Source organism: Perognathus longimembris, chromosome 2 (genome assembly GCF_023159225.1).
Source record: "Perognathus longimembris pacificus isolate PPM17 chromosome 2, ASM2315922v1, whole genome shotgun sequence".
Lineage (NCBI taxonomy): Eukaryota > Metazoa > Chordata > Mammalia > Rodentia > Heteromyidae > Perognathus > Perognathus longimembris.
Window position 1 is genome coordinate 741,617 of NC_063162.1, and position 26,398 is coordinate 768,014.

A 26,398-nucleotide genomic window follows, 5' to 3' on the forward strand; every position below is an offset into this window, starting at 1 on the left:
CAGGAGAGGCTCCTTCCCACCTGGGTGACGTCAGTGCTCAGAGTGTGTCTGGGGCCCTGGGATGTGTCTGCCTGGATGGACTCGGCCGCCCACTGTCTAACTGAGGCCACAGGGGCAGGAGAATGGCGGCTGGGTGGTGGCCCCCCAGCATAATGATCAAAGAAGCTTGTTCTTGAATAATCAGGATTTGGCTGTTCACACCCCTGAAGCGGCTGCATTTATTAAAATAAGTAAATGACTTTTAAACACGAGAGCTGGCGGGATGGCTGGTGGGGCCAGGAGGCAGAGCGGTGGCCTGGTAAATCCAGAGGGGCTTGGGGAAGGGCAAGGAGCCTCCAGAGGGGTTACTAGCAGAGCTCCAGGCTCCCCCTTCCTCAGGCCAGGGACCCCCAAAGCCCTGGCTGCTGGCTCTGCTGTTTCCTGCCAGGGAGCTGGGCTGCCCGCGTTCCTGCCATGCCTTCTTCCCCAGCCACCTCCAGAGCCAGGCCCCAGTCTTCCTGGGAGCCCGAGGCTCTGTGGCCCCCTCTGGGCCTCACGCGGCCCCTCCCTGGCTCAGTTGTCTATGGCGTTGACCTGGGGAGAGGGGCCCCCTTCTCTTCTGGCTCTCCTCACCTTGACCAACTGCTGGGCCAGGGAGGAGCTGGCAGGGTTGCGAGGCCAGCTGAACAGCAGGGCTCTGACCTCAGGCCCCCCTGGCTTAGCAGGTGGGGGAGACAGGCGTGGCTTCTCCCTTCCCCGGAGCCCTGCCTCCCTCGGGTCCCCACCTCAGGGTCACAGGGCATGCACCCCCCCCCCCCCCCAGCAAGCCCAGGCCTCTGGAAACCCTCAGAAGCCAAACCCTCTTGGCCCAGGTTGGCTCATTCAGCAGCTGTCTATTCTTTCCCTGAGGGCCCCAGAATGGGGATCAGCGGGAAGCGGGCTGGATGGGCCCTGCCCGTCACCCTTGGCCTCTAAGCTGGAGGAGGCCGGGGAGGCACAGTCGAGTCTCTGGGAGGTGGGAGGTGCAGACCCGCTCGCCTTGCCCCTAGCCCCCTAACCCCAAGTATCCTCCTGCGGGCCACGCTGGGGGTGGGGCCCAGGCGACTGGACACCGTCCGGTGTCGCGGCCCGGCGGGGCCACCAGGGGGCGCCGGGAGACCCCCGCCCCCGAATTTGGCTGGGAAGTTGGTAGTTCCCCCGGTGATTTCCACCAACAATCCCTGACCGCGGAGAGACCTGCCCGACACCGGCCCAACGGTGCCGCCAACTGCGTCCCGGTCAGAGCCCAGGGCGGCCCCGGGCCGCTTGCAGCGTCGCTCGGGGGCCAGGAAGGGTTCGCAGCGCCCAGGACCAAGCCAGGTCCGCGCCAGGGCCTCGGGGACGGACTCCAGCCGGGGTGGGCGCCGCCTGAGACGGTGTCAAGTCCTTGCCTGACACTGGGGGACCAACGGTCCCTTGCGGGGGCCCCCACGCCCCCAGTCCGTGGCCACGCGCCCTCCTCCCTCCCCGCAGCAGGCGCCGGCCCCGGGCTCAGGCTGCGCGCCGGGGCCCTCGCGGCGCTGGGCCCCTCATGCGCGCAGCGCGGCCCGAGGACCCCGGGCCACGGGAGAGGCCGGCTCGTCCAGCCCAGAGCTCCGCTTGCTCCGGAAGTGCCCGCCACCCTCCCGGCCGGGCGTTTTCCTTCCGAGCCGGGGGTGGCATTACAGACTCTTCCGCCGTGGCTGGTGGGGGAGCCCGGGCGATTTCCTCACCCCGGGTCGCTTTGGGGACCACAGGGGTCGGGAGGGGGGGCGGCCGCAGGCACTGCCGGAGAGCCCTGGGGGCGGTAGCCCCGAGCGGAGTTGGGGCGCCGGGCAGTTTAGCCCACAGGCCCGGCCCCAGCGCTGGAGGACGGGATTCCGGGTGGGGCGCACCGGGCAGGACGGAGAACCTGCAGACCACGCGCCGCGCCGCACCTACGATGTCAAGGCAGCCGGCAGCCGGCCCCCCCACCGCGGGTGCCCAGGGGAACCCCGCGCTACGCACCCTCGATACCCCGGTCCCGCTCCCTCCCTCCCGCGCCTTTAGGCTGCAGCCCGCGGGAGCCGGGAGTGCGCAGGCCGGAGGTCCCGGCGCTCCGAGCAGCAACTGGAGGCCCAGCCCTGGCGCGGCTCCCCCTGGGATCCGAGAGCGGCCCCGGCTCGGAGCCGCGCGGCGGGGCTGCGGGAGCGCACAGCACCGGAGCCGGGCCGCGTGCACCCCCAGAACCCCACTCGCGCGAACGAGCTCCTTCGCCCTCCGTCTGCGGGTGAAGCTGCGCGGGAGTGTGGGGGTTCAGACGCCCTGCGCCCCATCCTGGCCCCGCCCCAAGCTCTGCCGCGCTTTTTCCCGGGGCCAGGAGCTTGCCCTCGGGCGTGGTGGCCCCCAGCGAGCCTAGAATGACCCCCACCCTGCCAGCGGGCCGACCCCTGGAGATCCGACCCTTAGAACTCGCACGGGGCGCGTTCCAGCCGCGGAGAGGCGAGGCCGAGGGCGGGGCGCGGGGCCGGGCGGCGGGCGGGCGCAGCGCGCTGGGAGTCCCGGCGCAGCCTAGTGCAGACCCGGCCCAGCAAGCCGGGGCCGCGAACCCCCCGAGCCCGCGGAGCGGGGCCACCAGGTCGCGCGTGCGGGGCCGCGCCGGGAGCGCACACAACCGCCCAACCCCGCCACAGGTGGCTTTCCAGGTTCGGCCTGGTGGAGGGACTCGTGGCGACGCTAACCGAACCCAACGAAAATGGAGGCCTGGGGGGAGCCAGGCGGTGGACGCCAGGTCCCGCACGGAGCCACGGGAGTCGCGGTTTTGCGTAGCACCCAAACTCTGAAGGTCGCGGTGAGCCGGGCCAGTCGTCGTTAACCCAGCGGCCCGGGCCGGGAGAGGCCGAGGCCGGCGCGCGGGGCCCCGCCCGGGCGCGGCGGTCGGCGCGCGTTCCTTTGGGCCCCGGATCCTAACCGGCAGCGGATCGGGAAAGTCTTCGCGCGCACCGGCGCCTTCCGCGGCGAGAGGACGACCGCCGGCGGCTGCGGTGACGCCGGTGAACACCTCGCCGAGTCCCGCGGGGCGAGGGGCCCCCTTGCCGGGCACCGAGCGGGGGCTCCCTAAAGGTCCTGACAGCTCAGTCCGGTGCGCGCCGGGCTCTGGGGTCCGAGGCCGCTGGGTGTCTGCCCTCGCCATCCGCGGCGGCAGTTCAGGACCGAGCGGCTGGCTGGTGGGCGAGCGGTGAGTGGCCGGTGGGACTCGAGCCGGGCCATCCACCCCCTCCCAGGAGAACCCTGCACCTTCCCGTGCCGGTGGCCGCCGCGTCCCGCACAGGCTGGGAGGCCGCTCCCGCCCCGCCGGCCTGGCTCCTCCACCCACCCACCCACCCACCTCCGCCCGGGCCGGACCATCCGGGGTGAGACTTGCCTGGTCTGCACGGGCCCAGTCTGGCCATTCGTTCCCCCGGCCCCGAGGGCCAGCCTCGTCCTCCCGCGGGCGGCCGCGGGGACCCTCGCCAAGCGTGCTCGCCCCGCACCGACTCCAGCCCGGGCTCTGGGAGGCCGCGGGCCGGGCGGCGTCGGGCGGTGCGTCCCGGGCCCGTCCCCGCGTCAGACGCACTAAACAGTGGTTCGCCGCCTCTACAATCTACATGCTTTCGTGAGATAAAATATGTCGTCGTATTTTTCCCGATTTTCCCATTAAAACCTTTGCCTAACTAAACTCCCATCGACGGGATTTATTTCGTCCCGGGGGAGATAAATCAGGGGCAAATTTACAGCCCCGAGGCGCCCCGCGCGCTAATGGGCCCTTCATGGAGTGCGCGGGGCCGGGCGCGCGGACGGGCGGGGCGCTGGCCAATGGCCGGACCGCCGGGGCCCGCAGCCAATCAGCGCGCGCGCCGCGCCCCGGCCCCGCGGTTATCAGCCCGCCCGTCCCGCGCGGCGGCGCTCCGGCCGTCCCGGAGCCGCCCTCGCCGCGGCCGCCCGCGCCCCGCCCGGCCCCCCCCGCCCGCCCCCCGGCCGCCGCCGCTGCCCGCCAGCCCGCGCCGGAGCCGTCCGTCCGCCCGCCGGGGCCGTCGGCGCTCCCTCGGTCGCCCGCGCCGCGCGCAGACTTCGCAGGCCGGCGGGCGCGGGGGGCGGGGGGCGGCGGCGGGTCCCGGATGGGCGCCCGGGCCGGCGGCGGCGGCGCCCATGGACGCTAACCGCCCGGGCGCGTTCGTCCTGGGCAGCGCGCCCCTGGCCGCGCTGCACAACATGGCCGAGATGAAGACGTCGCTCTTCCCCTACGCGCTGCAGGGCCCCGCCGGCTTCAAGGCGCCCGCCCTGGGCGGCCTGGGCGCCCAGCTGCCGCTCGGCACCCCGCACGGCATCAGCGACATCCTGGGGCGGCCGGTGGGCGCGGCGGGCGGCGGGCTCCTGGGCGGCCTGCCCCGCCTCGGCGGGCTCCCCTCGTCGGCCGGCGTCTACTTCGGGCCCGCGGCCGCCGTGGCGCGCGGCTACCCGAAGCCCCTGGCGGAGCTGCCGGGGCGCCCGCCCATCTTCTGGCCCGGCGTGGTGCCGGGCTCGCCCTGGAGGGACCCGCGCCTGTCCGGCCCGGGTAAGTGGCCGCGGCGCGGGGCTCGGCGCGGGGCGGGCCGGGCGCGGGCGGCGCGGGCCGCGCTCACCGCCCTCCTCCGCAGCCCCCGCCGGCGGGGTCCTGGACAAGGACGGCAAGAAGAAGCACTCGCGGCCGACCTTCTCGGGCCAGCAGATCTTCGCGCTGGAGAAGACCTTCGAGCAGACCAAGTACCTGGCGGGCCCCGAGCGCGCGCGCCTGGCCTACTCGCTGGGCATGACGGAGAGCCAGGTGAAGGTGAGCGCGCCCGGGGCCGCCCGCGCGCCGCGAGGGGCCGCCCGCCGCGCCGGGCCCGCCCTGACCCCCGCGGCCCCTCTCCTCCCCCAGGTGTGGTTCCAGAACCGCCGGACCAAGTGGCGCAAGCGGCACGCGGCCGAGATGGCGTCGGCCAAGAAGAAGCAGGACTCGGACGCGGAGAAGCTGAAGGTGGGCGGCTCGGACGCCGAGGACGACGACGAGTACAACCGGCCCCTGGACCCCAACTCGGACGACGAGAAGATCGCGCGGCTGCTCAAGAAGCACAAGCCCGCGAACTTGGCGCTGGTCAGCCCGTGCGGCGGCGCGGGGGGCGACGCCTCGTAGGACGCGCGCGGCCCGGCGCCGCCGGCCGCCCCGCCGCCCCGCGCACCTCTATTTTTGCAGAATAAGTTATAAAGCGGGCTCGGCTCGGCGCGGCGCGAGCGCGGAACGCGGGGTGCGGGCGGACCTTTGTATAACCAATAAATTATTTCACAAGTCCGCGTCGGAGCTGCGGCTCCCCAGGCTGCCCCGCGTGTTTCTTCCGTCCGGGGCGCGGCGCCCGCGGGCGGCAGCTCCCTCCCTCCGGGCCCCGGCGGCCCTCCCCTCCCCCTCCCCCAAGGCCTGGCGCGGGGCCGCCCGCGGTGGCGACCCGGGGTCCCCCGGCGTGCGCCGCCGGGCCCGAGGCTGCGCGCCCGGTCCCGCTGCGCCCACAGCCAGGCCGCCTCCAAGCGAATCGAACCCGGGGAACCGCGGGGAAGGAGGCAGGCCGCCCGGGAAGGGAAGGAGCCGAAGAGCAGTGCTCGGAGGAGCCCCACGGAGCTCGGGCGCGGACCCGGCGTCAGGTATGCCACGCCCCGCACCCCTCGACGCACTAGGCCCCCCATCCTTGGTGGTCCTGACCATCGGATGAAGTCCGGGATAGGCTAGGGCAGAAGGCCGGTGCTGGGCCCTCCCGCGCAGCACCTGTTCTTTTTAGCCCCCCCGGGGCCGGGAGCCCGCCCGAACCTCCAGACCGCCTGGATTTCAGGCTCCCAGGCGATGCCCAGGCAGGCACACAGAGTTTGATTCCGTTATCTGAATTATTTGCAAGAATACCAATTTCACTCCGGGCCGCCTCCATTTCTGGCTCCCAGGCCATGCCCAGGCACACAGATTTTGACTTCGTTATGTGAGTCATTTGCCAGAATACCAAGTATTTCAAATATGCCGATTGATGTCACATTGGGTGGGATTCTGCACCGTGGCCCTTTGGCTTCTATCGCAGTCGTTTTTCTCACTGGCAGAAAGCACTATTTTCATTCAAATTAGCATCGGGACTAGAAATTCAAAATGCTTCTCCCCACTGAGGAACAGCTCACAAACCTCCACGCTGACCATCTCTGGAATGGGAGGACGGAGGACCGGGGTCTAAGTGCATGTGGGGAAGAGCCCTTTCAGGGGGGGCTTCTGCTAAGGAAATTGCTCCTGGTCCCTTGGCAAAGCTGCATCTCAGTGGCTCTAGCCCAGGGCACAAAGCCTGGCTAGGTGGCCCTACCTGCTTTCCAGGTTTCCTTGCTGTAGAATAAGGCCCTAGGCTCTAAAGGGATGTGATTTCCCAAGCCCCAAACCCACTGGCTCTCTGTTCAAAGGATTTCCGGTAGGTATTCCACAGGTGCTCCCTAACAGATTTAAGGGTTGGGTTGTAATGTTGCTTAAGTATAATTAGATTGGTACAAGATTGCTCTTGGAATGTATAGTTGAAAATGTTTATGAGAAATGTGTAAAAGTTTTGTTTTGCATTTTCCCCTGTATCACCAGGCGAAAATGCTTCTTTTAGGCTTCTTTTTGGCTGGTTTTCCTTAAAAAGAAATTTCTTTGTGTGTGCGTGTGGTTCTGGGGCTTGAACTCAGAGCTTGGTTGTTGTCCCTTAGCTAATTTTTTTTAAGGGTAGCTGTGTCATTTCAGTGAACGAGCCATTTCTCAGTTAGGCGTAAGATCAGAGGAGTTAATTTCATTTTGAGGTTTTGTGGAAAGCAAACCATTTATATAATTCCATTACAAATGTTGAGGGGACAAGCCTTTTCTTGACAGTGAAAAGTTCAAGGGCTGGTTCCTCTGACAGTCTGTGACAGTGAAATGCTAGGATTCATGAGCTACCGCACAAACAACAGGGCACAAAGGGGGCCACTAGCAGAACTTAGCATTTCAAAGAAGGGGAAGGGGAGGCAGGAGACAAAGCAGCAGGAACTGTTTTCACCAGGATCAATTTTATTGCTTAGGAACCAGGCAGTCTCTTCCAAAGGCCTTCAGAAGAAGGACTCCAGCGGAAACCCAGACAATCTCACGTGGTGGCCAGGACAAGGCATGTTGACAAACTCGCACCCCAGCACTCCACAGACCAGACCAGAGCCTCGAGAACCAGGCCGGCCCGCGGATGCCCAATCCCTCTCCAGGGTAGTGATTCCTCCAGAACCACATGAACTCATGCCTCAGCCCAGTCCAGGAACTGTAGTGTTCAGAAGTAAATCAATAAATGCACGCTGTGTCTCTTTTGGCAACAGGCTCTGCGGCTGCCTTCGGCGAGGTCCTCAGTGCTGGGGGCCCGGTGTGGGCAGCGGGCCACCCCCGCCGGGAAGGCAGGCGGGCAGCGGGCGGGCAGCCCAGGGTCCCTTCTCTTCCACATCCACACACAGCCCAGGCTAGAAGCGGTCCGTGGGAAGCGGATGCGGCTATTTCTAATTCTCCCACGAGATTATGGTTTTAACGTAGGATACTTGGCACCATAAAACGGTAACAAAAGACAAAATGGTTTACAAAAGTCTTCAAAGGTACACCCAGGCTAGCTACAAACTTCACATTCAGTTCTTACTATGACACAGAGAGAGGCAGAGGAGAGGCGCGTGCCAGGGCCCGAGCGGCAGCAGGGCCGTCCCCGCCCGCACCGCGGGTCCTCCGTCCGGGGAACTCGTGTGGACGGGCGTCACTGGGCTGCCACCTCGCGTGACCTGCCGACAGGACACGCGTGCACGCCTACTGGAAGGTATATTCAGCATAAGTTTTGGTAGGATTTATAAATTATTTAAAAAGTATATACGTATCTATTTATATATATAAAAATGGAAAGCAGTTGCAGTGTGATTCCGAGGCCATGTCGCATGGCAGTAGAGTCAGGACGCGGGGGTGGCGTGGCCCGGGCGGGGGAGGGCACCAGCCACCCCGGGCCCCGTGCTGGAGACGCTCCTCCACAGACACTCATGACACATGGAAACGTGTGAGTCTAAAATACAGAATCTCTTTGCTTGTCTATTAGAGTTTTGGCAATAGGACTGTGACTTATTTAAAAACCCAGTATGTCTACTTAATGTCACACAAACAGACACGAGGTGAGGTATGTGAAGCTTTCCGGAGGCTCCGGAGGCTGAAGCGAAGTGTGGGGCCGGCGGCCGTCTAGCGGGTGATGGTCGGGCGGGGACCACGCGGACGCGGCTGGAGTAGCATTGTTGATAGACGGCTACAGGGAGGTCTCGCCCAGGGCCCTGTCCTGGCGCTGGCTCCTCTTCCCTGAAGCGAGACGGGTCGTTCGTTAAAGGAACAAACACACCAGGAAAAGCTGCAGAAAGGAGAACTAAGGGAAGGAGTCATATTTACCAACACGTCACTGCACGACACAACACTTGTGCACATGTGCATGAGGTTTACCTGCCCCAGGCGCGATTCGGAAGGCCAGGAACACGGGCTGCAGTGGGGAGAGGAAAGGGTGTCAGCATGCCCCCGAGTCTCCTGGGAGGCTGGGACTGAATCCACGGGAGGAGACATTGGGCCACGCGCCCCGGCAGCATGGAACCCGGAGCAGGACAAGTCGGCCTGAGCCGTGAGAGGCCCCCCAGACGGCTTTCCTGTTCATGGGAAGGCGCTCCGGGCAATCACGACGTAAACGCTGGCTGCTAAGCCCCTGGAGGGGCGCGTCCGCTGGGCGGGGGCGGGGGGGGGCGGTGGACTCCAGTGAACCGCTGGGGCCTGCGGCACTGCCCTGCCCTCTGGCCGTCACACATGCCGTTGCCCAGTACAGGTGTTCAGTGCCTGTCCCAAGCAACCAGGCCTGTAAGGCACCTATCCATCGCTCTGACTGGCTGATACGAACCAGGCACGGAAAGCCCCAGTGGAATGTAGTCTTTAAAAATAGCCAGTGGGGAGGGGCTGGGAATATGACCTACTGGTAGAGTGCTCGCCTCGCATACATGAAGCCCTGGTTCGATTCCCCAGCACCACATATATAGAAAATGGCCAGAAGTGGTGCTGTGGCTCAAGTGGCAGAGTGCTAGCCTTGAGCAAGAAGAAGCCAGGGACGGTGCTCGGGCCATGAGTTCAAGGCCCAGGACTGGCCAAAAAAAAAAAAAAAAAATAGCCAGTGGAGAGAGCGTGCTTTACAAACAGGGACGTACACTGTCTCCTATTGTAACTAGTCATTTTGCCTTCCTTCTCCCAACCCATCTGACTTTTGGTATTTTGCTAAAATTAAATAAGCACAATCCAATCTGGCTTGCTGTTAGACTAAGGAGGTGAGATCGCCCAGTCCCTGCCTCCCTCCAGCCGTCCACCCTGGAACTTGGCTCAACTTACCTTGTGGTCTCCCATGCAGACGTTGGGCCCAATGTGGTCATAGGTGGCTACCTTCTCCTCGCTCTCTGACTGGAAGCAAACAGAGAGCAGTGTGGCGAGGCTGGGACACTGCCAGGTGCCACCAGGAGGCAACCAGAAGGGGCTACAGGGCACAGAGAGTGGAAGCAGGGTGGGGGCCGTCCCCCGCCCTGCCCACTGGGCTCTGGCAGGTGGTGGGAGCTGGCCCTAGAGGGGACGGCGACCTTTAGGGCCCCAGCGCCATGGCCCCTGCCCCGGGACAGAGGTGACCCGGGAGCTGGGGGCTGGGCCTCCCGGTCGCTGCTCTGCTCTGCTCTGCACACGCTCCTGGATACCGGGAGGGGGCCCCGCACCCCCTGTGCTCAGCGCCACTCTGGGCTTCTCCTCCAAGGGCGCTTCACTTACCTGCAGCAACTCATCTATCTCCCATTTTCTCTGTTTATATTTGCTTTGGACTGCCTGCCCTATTAACCCAGAACCCCGCCCGCAGGAGAACGGACGCCAAGGACTCCACACCCACAGCGCCGTGGGCACGAGGGGCAGCGCCAGCCACGCTCCCTCCACACCGGCAGGCTTCTGCATTTGAGGCAAGGGTCAGGGTTTGCTGCTGGTAATCAGTCAGCCCTGAACAGGCTGAAGTTTTATATCTACCGCGGAAGCATCCAAGACGATAAAGTTAAAATTGAATTATCTTTAACGCAGTAGGAAGCTTAAGGTCAGATTTACTTTCCAGCACGGTTTCCTGCCAGAAAGTATGAAAACGCAACCTCCGGCACCGCATGCACGAACGCCTTCCCGTCTCGCAGGCGCGCAGGCCGCTCCTGGGAAGGGCGGGATCATTCATCAAACGCGGCGCGGTAATTTACAAAGGCAGCATAACATGGTGCGTTTTCAACGGCATCGTCTTTGGACAGATGAACAAATGACAGCGGGGCACAGGCAGGACCCAGGCACGCCCGGCTGCGTGCTCCTCACCGGGCCGCGCCGCGCCGCCTCCCGTGCGCGGGAAGGAACACGCGGGGGCACCGGAGCGTGGCATGATGGATGGCGCCTCGGAGGCTGCTCACGGCACCGTCTGCTCGCACCGTCACGCCCGCTGCCTGCCGGGAGCCCCGGGGCCGGGCCTGCGGGACTCCAGCTCCCGAGGCGGCCCCTCGAGAGCCAGGCCGGCTTCGCCCTCGGTTCCCAGGCCGGGCAAGCGACCCACGGCGAGCCAGCCGGCGTAGGAGTCCACCACCCGCCTTCTGCACGCGGTACGGGACAGGCCCTCCCCTCACCCGAGGTCCCTACAGATCCAAGGGGTGACTGCACCCTCCTGCCTCCATCGCCCCCTGTGGATAGGTCCGCTCCACTGCCGGAGCCCTCCAGGGCTGGGGGAGCAGCGTGGAGGCTGCCCACAAGCTGGTGCACACTGTGCCACGTTTGTCATGGGGACAGATGGAGAAACTCAGGGCAAGTGGAACCTGACTGGGCATGGCGCCAGTGGCAGGGCTCGTCAGGGAGCTCTCGGACGTCCTGGGCCTGGGCAGTGGGGACAGGGCGCTGGAGCACACCGAGTTCCCAGCTCAAGGCTACCTCCATCTCCTGCCTCCTCCTAACCTCTGGTGCGGGCCTGGGTTGGACCCTTAGCTGTGCACAGTGAGCGGCAGGCAGCGGTCCCTGTGCTGCGGTGCTCCACCATGCATGGGCCAACAAGCTGCCACAGACGGGCGCTTCTAAAAACACCCTTTATGTTTGAGCAGGAGCGGGCATGGAACTCCCTGGAAACCCTAGGAAGTTGGGGAAGCTCCCAGTGTTGAGTGCTGGGAGGCTTTCCGTGAATGCCGCGGTCCACCCAGGCTCGTCCAGCCCAGACACGAGCCCGGTTTTCACAATCTGAGAAGGGACGAGGGCCAAGGTTCCTGCCACCCGTCCCAGGCTACGGCTCCTCAGATCTCAGCGACTGTAGGATGGTGACCCCACCGGGCCTGAGCATACGCAGGCCGAGGCAACATTTTCCTCAGGCCGGCTCCTCTCAGCGTGAGGCCCGGGTGTATCCCGGAGCACCGAGGGGCGGGGTGGTCGCCCCACTTGCCGTGAGGCCGGCCCTCAGCCTCCACTCACCTTGAGCACCAGCTCCTTGGCAGACAGGGACATGAGGATGCGGTCACACCATGCCGGGCAGCGGGTGTTCATGTACTGCTGGCCCTGGCTGGAGTCCTCACTGTACGGGTAGCTGTGGAGACAAGGAGGACGTTTTAGGACCGCTGGCACCAGCCATCCTCAAGTCCAGAAGGACCATGATGTCCAAGGGAAGGGCACACGTGGACACCTCTCCCGCAGCTCTGCCACAACCTGTCTTCACCCCAGTGCAGCCACAGGCAGCTCAGGCCCTTCAGAGCCGTGTGTCCACTCGCTCTGTGGACTGCAGTTCCTGTCGGGCAGGCTCCTGAGGCTCCAGCCACAACCCCGGGCAGACAGGACAAGGGGCAAGACTATCCATGGCTCGCTGTCCCTCAGGCCCTGTCCGGCCCTTTGAAGACAGGGTTCTCACCCCTGCAGCTGATGCCTGCCGGCCTTCCTGCCTGGTCTTCTGACCATCACGGTGAGCCTGCCCCACCTCATCCATCCTGCTGATTTCACAGGTACCCACCACCCGCCCCTGTGGTCATCCTGGCATAGCTCATCCTGGCCCTGGACGGCCCCCCTGCTCATCCCCATGCACCACGGGTCCTGAGTGGATTCCTCACCCACACGGACAATCCAGATCTGAGGAGACCACCTGTCTGGAGTGGACGGTCCTGGCTCAGGACATAATGCCTTCTCACAAATGAATGCAGCGCCACCCCAGAGCCACGCCAGTGCATCTCAGAGCAGGTGCAGCGCCACCTCAGAGCCACGCCAGTGCATCTCAGAGCAGGTGCAGCGCCCGCCACCCCAGAGCCACGCCAGTGCATCTCAGAGCAGGTGCAGCGCCACCCCAGAGCCACGCCAGTGCATCTCAGAGCAGGTGCAACGCCACCCCAGAGCCACGCCAGTGCATCTCAGAGCAGGTGCAACGCCACCCCAGAGCCACGCCAGTGCATCTCAGAGCAGGTGCAGCGCCCGCCACCCCAGAGCCACGCCAGTGCATCTCAGAGCAGGTGCAGCGCCTGCCACCTCAGAGCCACGCCAGTGCATCTCAGAGCAGGTGCAGCGCCACCCCAGAGCCACGCCAGTGCATCTCAGAGCAGGTGCAGCGCCCGCCACCCCAGAGCCACGCCAGTGCATCTCAGAGCAGGTGCAGCGCCTGCCACCTCAGAGCCACGCCAGTGCATCTCAGAGCAGGTGCAGCGCCACCTCAGAGCCACGCCAGTGCATCTCAGAGCAGGTGCAGCGCCCGCCACCCCAGAGCCACGCCAGTGCATCTCAGAGCAGGTGCAACGCCACCCCAGAGCCACGCCAGTGCATCTCAGAGCAGGTGCAACGCCACCCCAGAGCCACGCCAGTGCATCTCAGAGCAGGTGCAGCGCCCGCCACCCCAGAGCCACGCCAGTGCATCTCAGAGCAGGTGCAGCGCCCGCCACCCCAGAGCCACGCCAGTGCATCTCAGAGCAGGTGCAGCGCCCGCCACCCCAGAGCCACGCCAGTGCATCTCAGAGCAGGTGCAGCACCACCCCAGAGCCACGCCAGTGCATCTCAGAGCAGGTGCAGCGCCCGCCACCCCAGAGCCACGCCAGTGCATCTCAGAGCAGGTGCAGTGCCTGCCACCTCAGAGCCACGCCAGTGCATCTCAGAGCAGGTGCAGTGCCTGCCACCTCAGAGCCACGCCAGTGCATCTCAGAGCAGGTGCAGCGCCACCCCAGAGCCACGCCAGTGCATCTCAGAGCAGGTGCAGCGCCACCCCAGAGCCACGCCAGTGCATCTCAGAGCAGGTGCAGCGCCTGCCACCTCAGAGCCACGCCAGTGCATCTCAGAGCAGGTGCAGCGCCCGCCACCCCAGAGCCACGCCAGTGCATCTCAGAGCAGGTGCAGTGCCACCCCAGAGCCACGCCAGTGCATCTCAGAGCAGGTGCAGCGCCTGCCACCTCAGAGCCACGCCAGTGCATCTCAGAGCAGGTGCAGCGCCCGCCACCCCAGAGCCACGCCAGTGCATCTCAGAGCAGGTGCAGTGCCACCCCAGAGCCACGCCAGTGCATCTCAGAGCAGGTGCAGCGCCACCCCAGAGCCACGCCAGTGCATCTCAGAGCAGGTGCAGCACCACCTCAGAGCAGAGAGTGCAGAGCCACCTCAGAGGCTGACTTGAGGATTACAAATTCATCCCACATGGGCTTTTTGCTTAGACTACACTGTAGTAATAAGTGAGCTCCACTGAGAACAACCAGCCTAGAGAGGGCACTTTGCCAAGTCCAGCCTGGGGAAGGCATTGTGGGCCCTCTGCCTACTTCTGCTGTCCCTATCCATGGGTGCCCACGGTGCCTCCTATGGCCTTCTGTGTCTACACCCCTCACGGCTCTCTCAGGTCAGTTCAAAGCCAGCAGTGTGGAGGAGGGTGTTTAGCCACACAAGTCCTGCTGTCTTGAGCAGGAGGAATGAGTCTGTTTTCCAGCCTGAAGCTGTCAGAGATCCTGTCAGGGTTAACTGTGGGCCTCAGGGTGTGGGAGGGGTCCAGCACCTGCAGATCCAGCTGCATTCTTGCTGGTCTGGGCCTCTGTCATCAAGACACGGTGACCCCTTGCTGGCAGGGTGCACCTGCTCCCGCCCTGGCCTCCATCACGGGGACACGGGGATACCTTGCAGGGTGAGCTTCCTGCCGATTCGCCTAGGGGGAGCCCACAAACATTCACAGGAACTGTGGCCTTGGTCTCGCAGAGAACTATCAACGTTACCCAGGGCTTGCTCCCACGGTACTTTTAAAGAATACTGAAATGACAGGTTATCTTTGTCACGTGTCTATCCACCTGAGCACGGGCTACGGAGAAAGGAACCCTGACCCTGGCAGAAGCTGCCTGGCTGGGATGCAGGTCTGGCCCCACACGGGAGCAGAGAACCTGCAGCAGGAAGGGCAGCGTGTCAGTGAAAGGGACAGGATGGGTGTCTGCCTCGCTTCCAAGACGGAGGGACGCGCAGCAGCTGGAGCCCCACGCAGGCACGGCAAGGGTGCAGCAAGCGGGGTGAGGGCAGCAGGGCTTCCACAGGTGGGCTGGGCAGTCTGCACGGGGCTAGGCAGCTACGCAGCGCTGGGGCACTGGGCACCGCTCCTGACCTGTCTCCACACCACAGGGGGCCTCGCACTTCACCTGCTGGGGCTGCCTGCAGCATCCCGGCGAGGCCCATGGGAGCCCCGCCCCGCCTCTGCCCCCCATGCCCCGCCTCTGCCCCCATGGCTGTCCCCTGGCTGTCTTCAGACAGGGGTCTGGTGTGCACCTCACATACTGGTGACGGTGGCCCACCGAGCCCAACCTAAAACACCTCGCTGCGAGATGCCAATTTGGAAGGAAATGGTACTGAACTGACGCCATGCTCTTCCAACACTCATCTCCCCTCGGCACAGCTCTGATGCTGTCAGAACCAAAAGAAGACACGGAGGGCCTACTGGCCTGCGGACCTTGTGGGAAGCAGCACCAGCACACACCCCAGAGCAAGAGTCTGGGGTCTGAAACACCGTGGAGGCTGCTGCTTCCACCTCCTCGTCCCTGCCTCCTCCTCTTCCTATTATTATTATTATTATTACTTTGCAGTACTGGGAATGAAATCCAGGGCCCCGAGTCTTCGGCATATATACTTTTAAGACAAGGTCTTGTGAACTTTGCCTGGGGTAGTCTCAAATTCCCAATCTTCATTCGGCCACCTCCTGAGTAGCAAGGATTACAGTCATGGCCACTACACTTGGCTCTGCAGCCCACTTTTTGAATGTATTTGTGGACAGTGCCGAGCGTGAGAGTTTGTCCTGGCTCCTCCTGTCTGTGAATAAGCACAGGCCTCAAGAGGAGGTTACCAGGACACACAGGGTCCCCAAGTCACAGGCCAGCAGAGACAGGAAATGGATTTCCTGTGTAGACCTTAGACCCAGCCATACCTAGAGGAATCTAGGTCCCGTGTGCCCATAACACTGTTGGGGCTTAGGAAGGGTCCTGGCTGCCACGGCAATGTCCACAGATAGATGGGTGTTCTGACCGGACATAGGCCAGGGCGCTCTCTGTCATGGACACCTGACACTCAAAGAACGGAAGCTGACACTGCCTGGGAGGCCATCGGGGTCCCGAGGCTGTGGGTTTCATTCCCTCCTGTACACAGAGCCTGTCCGCCTATGATTAATGCAGGCAACAATGCACGCCACTTATCTGGAAGCAAACCCACTCAGGGCACCACAGGACAAGTCGCCCTATCTCGGCCTTGTTCAGCTCCCGGAATAATCACTGTAATTAATTGCAGTGGTGATAAAATTAACAATTGCCCACCTGTGCTCCTCAGCTGCACCACCTCCACTCCTCTTTGCCCTGCACAGTCCCTCAGGATGTGGGTAGTGGCCCCTTTCCTGGCCGATTGTTTGCTTGTGGCTGGCCCAGCCCCGGTGACAAGGCTCGGCCCAGGCCTGGCGGCTGGACTCAGATAGCCTAACCACAGCCTGGTAGCCACAAAGCTGGTTGTGTTTGAGTACTGCAGGGCAGGGGGGAGGAAAAGGGAGCCAGCCCAGTCTACCCTCTCCTCAAGAGGGAGAGCAAGGGGCTGTGCTGTGTTCTCAGGAGAAAGCAGGGAGACGGGGGAAGTTCTATTTCTGCAGGCAGATCTGGGCAGAGCCCTCGTCTGATTTCACCTGCAAAGATGCACTGGCTCTCTCTCCAGCCCCTGTGCTGCTCCTCTGCAACACAGATCCTTGAAGGCATCGGCACACAGGGCAATTCACGATCACAGTGTTCTTCACACACGTGCCCGCAGCAAGTGCACTGCTAAAACCATGCCTACACTCACAGGAGGCCCATTCTCAGTGAACAGACACATATGTTTGTTTTAGGGTGCTGCTTGAACTCAGGACCTAGGTGTTGTCCTCGAGCTGGTTTGCCCAAGGCTAGTGCTTTATTCCTTTAACCACGGCTCCACTTCTGGCTTTCTTTTGGTGGTTAACTGGAGACAAGAGTCTCACAGACTTTCCTGCCTGGGTTGGCATCAAACTATAGTCTTCCTAAAACCAAACCCCTAAAACCAAAGAAAAAGAACTGAGCAATAAGAACTGTGGCAACACTGGAACTATGAAGTGGAAGAATCTGGTAGTTCAGTGGCACCCTAGTGGCAGGGAACTAGAGACAGGAGTCTCCCCTGGCGCCCCTCAGTGTGGCGCCCGGTGTGCTGTCACTTCGCTGACTCTAGTCCTCAGCACCTGTCTCCATATCACAAGCAAGGCTCAGCATAGCCAGCCCGTGTCTCCCGCCCCGCCCTGGCCGCCCGCCCTCGTGCCCCACCCCGGCCCTCGCCGCCCAGCCTGAGCCTGAACGCTTGCCCTACCACACCAATGCGACATAGGTCATTTTTATTGCCTCACAGACTCAAACCGAGACAGAGGAGTTCTTAAATCCCAGCCCAAAGAAAGTCTGGAAAGGGCCTGCTAGGCCTTGACTTTAATACCCATGTCCATTAAACAGATGGTTGCCTCTGTGCTAGACTGTCTTGTCTTTCCCCAAAGCTACGGCATCGGCTTATTCTACAGTTTCTTCGGTAATGACACTCTCCTGCTTGCTGTTCAACACTCTCCAGGTTAAGAACTCTGAGGAGCTCTGAATGACAGCAGACACTTAAACGTCTCACTCCCCCCCCCCCCCCCCCCCCCCGTCAGCTTCACACGCGAGTGCAAACGTGCCAGACACCACGCGCTGCCTGGGGGGAGCCCATGGGGGAAATGCGGGCGTTTTAGATTGGTTCCTGCAGCGGCACAGCCCTGACAATTCACGCTCAGACACTCCACTTCCATCCCAGAGTCCGCCTGCGCTGACCGTGGCTGTGTGCGGCACGGGCTAGAGCCTGGGGCCTGCCGGGCGGGCTCCTGGGGGTTCAGAAGCAAACCTGTGCTCACAGCATCACAACACGTGAGTTCCACGGTGCTAGTGCTGCACCACAAGTTGAAGGTCACGGTGGAAAAGGAGTGGCACCGGCACAGAGCCAGGCGGCACCGGCTGGGCAGGCCTGGGGCCCACACAGGCGCGGACCAAGCAGCGTGTGCTTACGAAGCCAACACTGCGCATGGGAAATCCAGACTCTGGGGTTCGTGGGACAAGATATGAGCACTGAGGAACATCCTGGGAAGGCCAGGTGTGTCACCTGTGCTGGCGTTTCCACTGATGGGAATTTTACTGTCATGGGATCTGAGGAAGGAAAAGGAAGATGAGAAGGGCTCACTGAGGATTGTGCCACAACAACGTCTCTGTCCTCGGAGGACAGTGAGGCCTGAGTCACCACGGTGTCCCTGTTCTGTGCCATGACAGTGTCCCTGCCTCAGGAAGTTCCCATGAGGGTATCCTGTTCCCAGGGAGTCGCCACCTGTGCCCTGCTTGCCGACAGGAGCCGTCCCTGAGCGCCAACGGTGGGCAAGGGAGGGCCCTTCTCAGGAATGGCACACACAGCCACGGGAGCCAGGTCCACCACCCTTCATGGTCACCATCAACTAGATCCCTCCTCTTTATGGTATGACCCTCTGAGTGAGGCCAAAGAGAACCAGTGCGATTGCTACAGACCTAAGATTCCATAACTATCAGAACAAAATTCAGTAAACACCCACCTGCCTGAGAAACGGACCTAGCTCCTTCCTATTCCCCCGCGCAGTAGCTAGAGATGACAGCTTGCAGCTCCCAGAACCCTACTTGTGCAAATCTAACAAATATAATATGCCTTGAAAAAGTATTTTAAAGTAAGATTACAGAATTTATAAAATACCTGTAGCTAATTGCTGTCAGGCCATAGAAAGAGAGGGAGGAGGTATAAGTCATACACAACGCATGCATGCACACAAGTGCACAAGACACAAACACACATGTATACACCTGAACATAGGCACACATGCATACAGACTACACAGAGATGCAGAGACACGTGCACACACAGAGATGCACGTGTGTAGAGATGCACAGGTGCACACATAGACGCACAGGTGTGCACTGACACAGTTACACCTGAGAGGGAAGACAGGAAGGCTGCCCACGTCAGCAAGGGCAGTGCTCCTTACCTGGGGGGAAATGAGATGTCCAGTTCATACAGTCTGTCCTTGAAGACAGACAACTCCTTGTCAAACTCCAAGAGCTAAAGGAAAGGAAGAAAATCAAATCACTGGTTGTCCTCGCTGGGACACGGTAGTCTTTGCAGTTGGGAGGTCTGTAACCCCAGAAACCAGGAGGGGCGGCCACTCCGTGGGAAGCCTGTTCTCTCCGCCACTAGACCACAGAAGGATCTGGGCCCCCTGGCTGGACAGCGTGGCGGCTGTGTGCAGGTGGGCGACCGCTCACCCGAGGCGCAGGGAGGTCCCCAGCTCACTTGGGGCCCCAGCAGGGCTCTCCAGCAGAAATGACGCAGCTCCCACCGGGCCAGAACAGCTCGCAGACTGAGCAGGGTCGACTCTGAAACAGTCCCACCGGTGGGCGCAGTGGCTCATGCCTGTAATTCTAGCAACTCAAGAGGTAGAGACGGGGAGGACTATGGTTCGAGACCAGCCTTAGAAATTTCTAGCGACATGAAAGTGAGATGCTGTTTGGAAGACTCAGAGATAGGAAATAACAGACAAGGCACTCTCTACTTGTCAACTTCAGAGTTTCACCTCAAAGTTACGGGGTGCGGAGACAGACGCTCCTCTTCCTCCTCTCGTTTCTTTATGCTTTGAAGAAGATTCCCAAGAACCTCACACAGTACCCAGGCTTCAACTCTAGAAAGGGCCCTGGGCAGCCCTGGCTACAGCTGGACCTAGTGAGTCCCCGCTGGCTACAGGCCAGCACCTGTCGGGCCTTGTTACCATCTGTGTAGTCTCCTTTCACCCTCGCGCGTAAGCCGCCCGTCCCGCAGACGGCAAAGCTGGAGTGAGGGCTACGTGCAAGCCTGGGCGTGTGTGGTCGTGAGACGCCCCCCCCCCCCCGCCCCCACTCGCTAAGAATAAGGAGGCAGGACAGGCGGGCTGTCCCGGGAAAACTTCTGGGAAATCCACCGGTTTGCTCAGGGGAGGGGTTTATATGACAGTAATGGCGGCAGGAAGGGGAGGGATCTGGAGTCACTAGGGATAGGCTGATCTGGGCTGTCCCTCACAGTGATGTCACGGAACTTCCCCCAGAGGCGGAGATCACAGCCCACAGGACCGCCCCCTGGGCCCCGGCCAGCGCCATTTTGACACACAGGTGCGTGCTCCGAGGTGAGAGGCGGGGCTGGTTTGGGCCTCTTCCGGTTCTGACCCAGAAGGGAGTAGGAGTGGCTAACAGCCACGCAGCCCCAGGGCGGGAGAAAGGGGCAGTCTCTCAGGACCTGCCAAGCCGATGCCCCAACAAGCACCCACTCCTCAAATTCTGCAAGGAGTGGCTGGCCTAACCGGGCAGAAGGAGCAGCCAGTGCCCCTCACCCTGGACTACTGAAGGGGATCTAGGAGACAAGGGTCAGGACTCATGAAGGATCTGTGGGCTGGGCACAGGCTGCCCCGGGGCTCCTCCATCTCAGACGCGCACAGCCGGCAGGCAGGGATGCTCTCAGAAGCTGGCCTCTCAGTCCATCCTGAGCACACAGAAAGCTCCACATCCTGCCGCGGCAACACCATCGAGACCACCAGGCAACCAGAGCCGCTCTCTGAGCTTCCCCCAGCAACCCAGGCACTCATCGCTGAGTTCACACATATACATTTGCTTTGCTTTAAAACTTCAGGTGAGGCTAAGAATAAGTAAGCCTGCCCGATTGCGTGCTATCCATCTGAGACACCTCTGACGTCGCAGAGCCGCCCACTGGGAAGCCTGCCCAGGGTCAGCGCCGCTCCTCAAGTGGCTGGGGCTGCACTCAGGCCTTGGCCTGACATGCCAAAGTGGACACTGCCCTCCATGAAAGGGACAGTTGTGAGGGCCCGCCTGAAATTTCCAACTAAAAAGCAGATGCAAACAAAAACATATGCACACCTGCTCTAATAAACACAACTTCGGCAAATGACGGGGAATGAAGTGGGAAGGACTCTGTGGGCTTCCGTGTCGTGTGCCCACCCTGTAGGCCTCCAGCACACATGTGCTTGCCCGTCGTCACAAAGACCGATCAGGCCAGCGGAGATACCCTGGGTCTCACTGCCTTCACCATCCGTCACTGTCTAACACACGTAGACACAAAGCCCTAAAATGAACAAGTGTCAGGCTTTAGCTGAGCGCCAAGTGCGGGCTAGCTGTTAACAACTCCAGTGCAATTTTGCCCTCCTGGACTCCACATCTAGTGGGAGCGGGGAAGGTTATGGTGATGGCCACACAGAGAGATGCAAGCCTGCTCTGCGTGTGGAAGGGGGTCCACTGACAGTGGAGGTCGGCAGGACCCTCACCCCGTGAATGGTATGGAAGCTCCAGGCTTCCACATCAACATGAGATGATGCGAGTTAAAGCCACTGCTGCCACTGGGACGAAATGCCAGATGTGCAGCAGCGTCTGGCTGGAAACTACGTTGCCTCTCTGTTGAATTGATCATTTGTATCTGTTTGAGATTTTTCACCAACACAGTAACCAATTTCACATGTATCTTAAACATTCTTCTTGATTACAAAGTGAAAAGCAGCAAGGCCAGTGTATGGACAATGATAAAGCAGCTGCTGCTCATACGTATCTGTCAGGGGCGTCCCAGCTGCACAAATTCCACCGTTGCTGCAGAGGCTGCACTGATAAAGAAAAAAGAGCCTAGAAAATCAATGTGCCCGGAGTCCGGGTGGTTGCTAACCACACAGACAACATCTCCATCCAACAGGCCCAGCACCTCAAGATTCCCAAGCCCTGCCCTGGGACAGCGAAGGGAAATTTAATCTCTCCAAACCCTCACCAGGGCACTCCATCCTGCAGCCCTGACAGCCACACTTACAATTAATTATACAATTTCGATGGGAATATCGACTAAACAAAGCTATAAATCATAGAAAAAGTCAATAGGCATGGACACATTCAATCATGTCCCAGCCAATGATTACTACTCTTAAAATACAATAATTATTTTCAGGAGCCAGCTTGAATTAAATTTCTGTCAGACGAGTACAAGACCGGTGGTTGATGAAGGATGCGATGGATTTTGGGGCAGAGTCTGGCCCAGGCGCATCCATCTACGCAGGGCAGTTTGTTTTCGGTGTTTGTGAGGCCGCGTGTTTAACCAGACCATGAAGATGAGATGATCTCCGTGCTCATTAGGCCGTTTATCTTGTCCCACCTGGCTGAGGGGGGCAAGGGAGACCAGTTCTCTCACACACGGCCCTTCCAGGGCCGGCTCCCATGTCAGCGGGAGCCTGTTTCTGGACGCACGCGCGTCAGGGCTGGATGGCCCCAGCAGACAGCCCAGCTCCCACCCGAGTCCTGTCCAAACCCCGTGGCCCTGCCTGCAAAGGCACACGCTGCCTGAGACCGGGGCTTCCCAGCCTGCTCTCGGCAGTTCACTTTAGACACTGTACAACACCTCAGCATAGCGTCTCCCCAAACCATCTGCAGAAACCCTCCCTCTAGTTCAACTCAGCCACCTTTTTTTATATTAGAATCAAAATAAGAAGTTCTCCTGAGTATTCAAACTAACTCTTTTACATGCCATGTGGCACACATAGAACATTACTACTTACAGTGGAACAAGGTTGATCAATTGCAGTCAATCTGCTAAAAGAACCACACACGCTGGTCCCGGGGATTGAACTCAGGGCCTGAGTGTTGTCCCCAAACTTAGGTGTTCAAGGCTAGTGCTCTACCACTTGAGTCACAGTCCTTTCTGGCTTTTGGGGGATTTAATTGGAGATCAGAGTCTCACAGACTTTCCTGCCGGGGCTGGCTTAGAACCATGATCCTCAGATCCCAGCCTCCTGAGTAGCTAGGATGACAGGCATGAGCTAGCAGCGCTTGGCACCCTGGCTCTGCCTCAGTTCCTGGGGTAACTGCACAGGCCTGGGAAGAAACTCACCGCAGTGCCATTGTTGTCCCGGAAGACGTCCTGGTTAAAGTAGTCAAAGAGCTTCTTTTCCAACTGGAGCACAACCTGCTAAGCCAGAGAGGCCTCAGTGCCGAGGGCATGGAGGTGCCCCGTGCGCCCCACAGTCCCCACTCCCCAGGCCAGGAACAACACTGGCTTTCCTGCATCAGGAGCCCTGGCCACCCGCCACTCACCTTCCGGTCATTGTCTGACTCCCGAAATATTAACTTCACAACTTCATTGGTGTCGGCGGCCCGGACTGTCTGCATCGTGGCTTTTGTGCAGAGTGTCTGGAAAGACAGGGAGAGAACTCAGTGCCTCCTGCGCCCTGGGCCTGGACCACCCCGACAATAAAACCTGGGTGTCACGACGCCTCCGGCCAGGAGGCCCCACGTGGCAGCCTCACCGGGCCCGCACCAGGAGGCATGTGGGAGCGGGCAGCCGTGCCAGGCCCTGGCGGAGTAGAGCAGCCCACAGAACACAGGCCGACTGCCCTGCGCCCCGCACTCCTACACGAAAGCTAGAGAATGAGACACAGCGCCTACACCCCAGCCACAGAGAAGCACGGGGCCTCCCCATGCGTTGTCAGCTCTGACAACTGTAAAACAAGACCCGCAGCTGGTGTGGGGTGATGGTCTGAGCAGGTGACCCGCGGCTGGTCTGGGGTGATGATCTGAGCAGGTAACCCGCGGCTGGTCTGGGGTGAAGGTCTGAGCAGGTGACCCAAGGCTGGTCTGGGGTGATGGTCGGAGCAGGTGACCCGAGGCTGGTCTGGGGTGATGGTCTGAGCAGGTGACCCGAGGCTGGTCTGGGGTGATGGTCTGATCAGGTGACCCGAGGCTGGTGTGGGGTGATGGTCTGACCAGGTGACCCGCGGCTGGTCTGGGGTGATGGTCTGATCAGGTGACCCGAGGCTGGTGTGGGGTGATGGTCTGAGCAGGTGACCCGAGGCTGGTGTGGGGTGATGGTCTGAGCAGGTGACCCGAGGCTGGTCTGGGGTGATGGTCGGAGCAGGTGACCCGAGGCTGGTCTGGGGTGATGGTCTGATCAGGTGACCCGCGGCTGGTGTGGGGTAATGGTCTGATCAGGTGACCCGCGGCTAGTGTGGGGTAATGGTCTAAGCAGGTGACCCGAGGCTGGTCTGGGGTGATGGTCTGAGCAGGTGACCCGAGGCTGGTCTGGGGTGATGGTCTGACCAGGTGACCCGCGGCTGGTCTGGGGTGATGGTCTGATCAGGTGACCCGAGGCTGGTGTGGGGTGATGGTCTGAGCAGGTGACCCGAGGCTGGTCTGGGGTGATGGTCTGAGCAGGTGACCCGAGGCTGGTCTGGGGTGATGGTCGGAGCAGGTGACCCGCGGCTGGTGTGGGGTGATGGTCTGATCAGGTGACCCGCGGCTGGTGTGGGGTAATGGTCTGATCAGGTGACCCGCGGCTGGTGTGGGGTAATGGTCTAAGCAGGTGACCCGAGGCTGGTCTGGGGTGATGGTCGGAGCAGGTGACCCGCGGCTGGTGTGGGGTGATGGTCTGATCAGGTGACCCCAGGCTGGTGTGGGGTGATGGTCTGATCAGGTGACCCGCGGCTGGTGTGGGGTAATGGTCTAAGCAGGTGACCCGAGGCTGGTCTGGGGTGATGGTCGGAGCAGGTGACCCGAGGCTGATCTGGGGTGATGGTCTGAGCAGGTGACCCGAGGCTGGTGTGGGGTGATGGTCTGATCAGGTGACCCGCGGCTGGTCTGGGGTGATGGTCTGATCAGGTGACCCGAGGCTGGTGTGGGGTGATGGTCTGAGCAGGTGACCCCAGGCTGGTGTGGGGTGATGGTCTGATCAGGTGACCCCAGGCTGGTCTGGGGTGATGGTCGGAGCAGGTGACCCGAGGCTGGTCTGGGGTGATGGTCTGATCAGGTGACCCGAGGCTGGTGTGGGGTGAAGGTCTGAGCAGGTGACCCGAGGATGGTCTGGGGTGATGGTCGGAGCAGGTGACCCGAGGCTGGTCTGGGGTGATGGTCTGATCAGGTGACCCGAGGCTGGTGTGGGGTGATGGTCTGAGCAGGTGACCCGAGGCTGGTCTGGGGTGATGGTCGGAGCAGGTGACCCGCGGCTGGTGTGGGGTGATGGTCTGATCAGGTGACCCCAGGCTGGTCTGGGGTGATGGTCTGAGCAGGTGACCCGAGGCTGGTCTGGGGTGATGGTCTGAGCAGGTGACCCGAGGCTGGTCTGGGGTGATGGTCTGATCAGGTGACCTGAGGCTGATGTGGGGTGAAGGTCTGAGCAGGTGACCCGAGGCTGGTCTGGGGTGATGGTCGGAGCAGGTGACCCGAGGCTGGTCTGGGGTGATGGTCTGATCAGGTGACCCGAGGCTGGTGTGGGGTGAAGGTCTGAGCAGGTGACCCGAGGCTGGTCTGGGGTGATGGTCGGAGCAGGTGACCCGAGGCTGGTCTGGGGTGATGGTCTGAGCAGGTGACCCGAGGCTGGTCTGGGGTGATGGTCTGAGCAGGTGACCCGAGGCTGGTGTGGGGTGATGGTCTGAGCAGGTGACCCGCGGCTGGTGTGGGGTGATGGTCTGATCAGGTGACCCGAGGCTGGTGTGGGGTGATGGTCTGATCAGGTGACCCGAGGCTGGTCTGGGGTGATGGTCTGAGCAGGTGACCCGAGGCTGGTCTGGGGTGATGGTCTGAGCAGGTGACCCGAGGCTGGTGTGGGGTGATGGTCTGAGCAGGTGACCCGCGGCTGGTGTGGGGTGATGGTCTGATCAGGTGACCCGAGGCTGGTGTGGGGTGATGGTCTGAGCAGGTGACCCGAGGCTGGTCTGGGGTATGGTTCGAGCAAGTACATTTTGGCTACAGCAGATGTGGGAGGTCCAGCAAAGTTAGAGTCCTGCCTACCTAGCAGTATTAATTCTGCCCAGCTAGACCCTGTGGGACAGGGCAGGCCCAGGCTGCAGTGGGGCCATGACAGGGTACTGGCAGAGTCCCAGGAGCTGGTGCTCTGGCTTCTACCAGGTGTCGGGATTGCTTCATGCACCAGGAGAACTTAGAGGCAGGGGAGGGGCAAGGACGGGACAGGGACAAGGACAGGTGGCTCTGTGCATGGCCTGCACACCACCCAGCTGGCTTGTTCTGCTGTGGAAGCTGTGGCCCCTGGGGTAGGAGGGATCAGAGCCTCCCCCATTCCATGCTGGCTGTCCTTGGAGGCAGGCCCAGGGTAACTGAACAGACCACTGCGGATTGGCTAATACTTAAATCCAAGCCTTCCTAGAAAAGTCTTCTTGTCTTAACATGCAGTGCGCAGTGAGGAAGTCAATAAGGTCACTCCTGAAAGGAGGAACCAAGCTCAAGACTGCTGCGGCACAGGGGCCCGCCACACTTAGGAGCCCCGCTCACTGCCATGCCCAGAAACGTTCTCCACACCCAGCCCAGGGCTCCCGTCCCAGTGAGGCAGAGGACTGGGGGCAACGGGGCACTGGAACACGCTTGGCAGGGAAGCCTTCGCTGCACACCTCCCCAGGTGAGGAGAGCCCAGTGTTGACAGCTGCCCAGGAGGCAGGGAGACGAGGCGGCTAGCCTGGCCGCCGCTGGGAGAGGAGCCCCCTCCTCCTCAGGCAACGGATCTCATACACACAAATGCCTGGACAGAAAGCCAGACAGAAAGCGGGACTGAGTCACCTGGAGTCATCGGGACCTGGGGTCCTGATGGGAAGGGACGGGGGAGGAGGGGCCTGCACAGAACGTCTGTAGTAGCAGTCCACAACTGAATTGTTTTATGTGTAAAATACATCTCAAAAACTATTTCTTAAAAAAGAGAATATATGATTTTTACTTTTAGAAGGACCACTGTAGCCGGGCGCCAGTGGCTCATCCC

General features: G+C 61.5%; 2 protein-coding genes across 4 annotated transcripts in view; one reads left to right on the top strand and one right to left on the bottom strand.

Moving 5' to 3' along the window:
• The first annotated feature begins 4,070 nt into the window (after positions 1 to 4,070).
• Nkx6-2 (NK6 homeobox 2) lies at positions 4,071 to 5,186 on the top strand. The gene is made up of 3 exons (XM_048334762.1): positions 4,071 to 4,570; positions 4,653 to 4,825; positions 4,916 to 5,186. The coding sequence occupies exons 1-3, from the start codon at positions 4,165 to 4,167 to the stop codon at positions 5,168 to 5,170; spliced, it is 834 nt and encodes a 277-aa protein (XP_048190719.1). The 5' UTR covers positions 4,071 to 4,164; the 3' UTR covers positions 5,171 to 5,186.
• Positions 5,187 to 7,037: 1,851 nt separating this feature from the next.
• The window catches only part of Inpp5a (inositol polyphosphate-5-phosphatase A), a 172,506-nt gene continuing 153,145 nt past the window's right edge, over positions 7,038 to 26,398 (bottom strand). The window contains exons 10-16 of one of the 3 annotated variants that reach the window (XM_048338004.1): positions 22,735 to 22,830; positions 22,532 to 22,606; positions 18,618 to 18,691; positions 11,549 to 11,660; positions 9,428 to 9,496; positions 8,456 to 8,543; positions 7,038 to 8,368 (exon numbers count right to left, since the gene is read on the bottom strand). In XM_048338004.1, the coding sequence (XP_048193961.1) occupies positions 8,463 to 8,543; positions 9,428 to 9,496; positions 11,549 to 11,660; positions 18,618 to 18,691; positions 22,532 to 22,606; positions 22,735 to 22,830 (507 nt within the window). In that variant the 3' untranslated portion in view covers positions 7,038 to 8,368; positions 8,456 to 8,462. Of the gene's footprint in view, positions 8,369 to 8,451; positions 8,544 to 9,427; positions 9,497 to 11,548; positions 11,661 to 18,617; positions 18,692 to 22,531; positions 22,610 to 22,734; positions 22,831 to 26,398 lie in introns of those variants that run through there. The other 2 variants (XM_048338003.1, XM_048338005.1) reach the window with 2 other exon arrangements.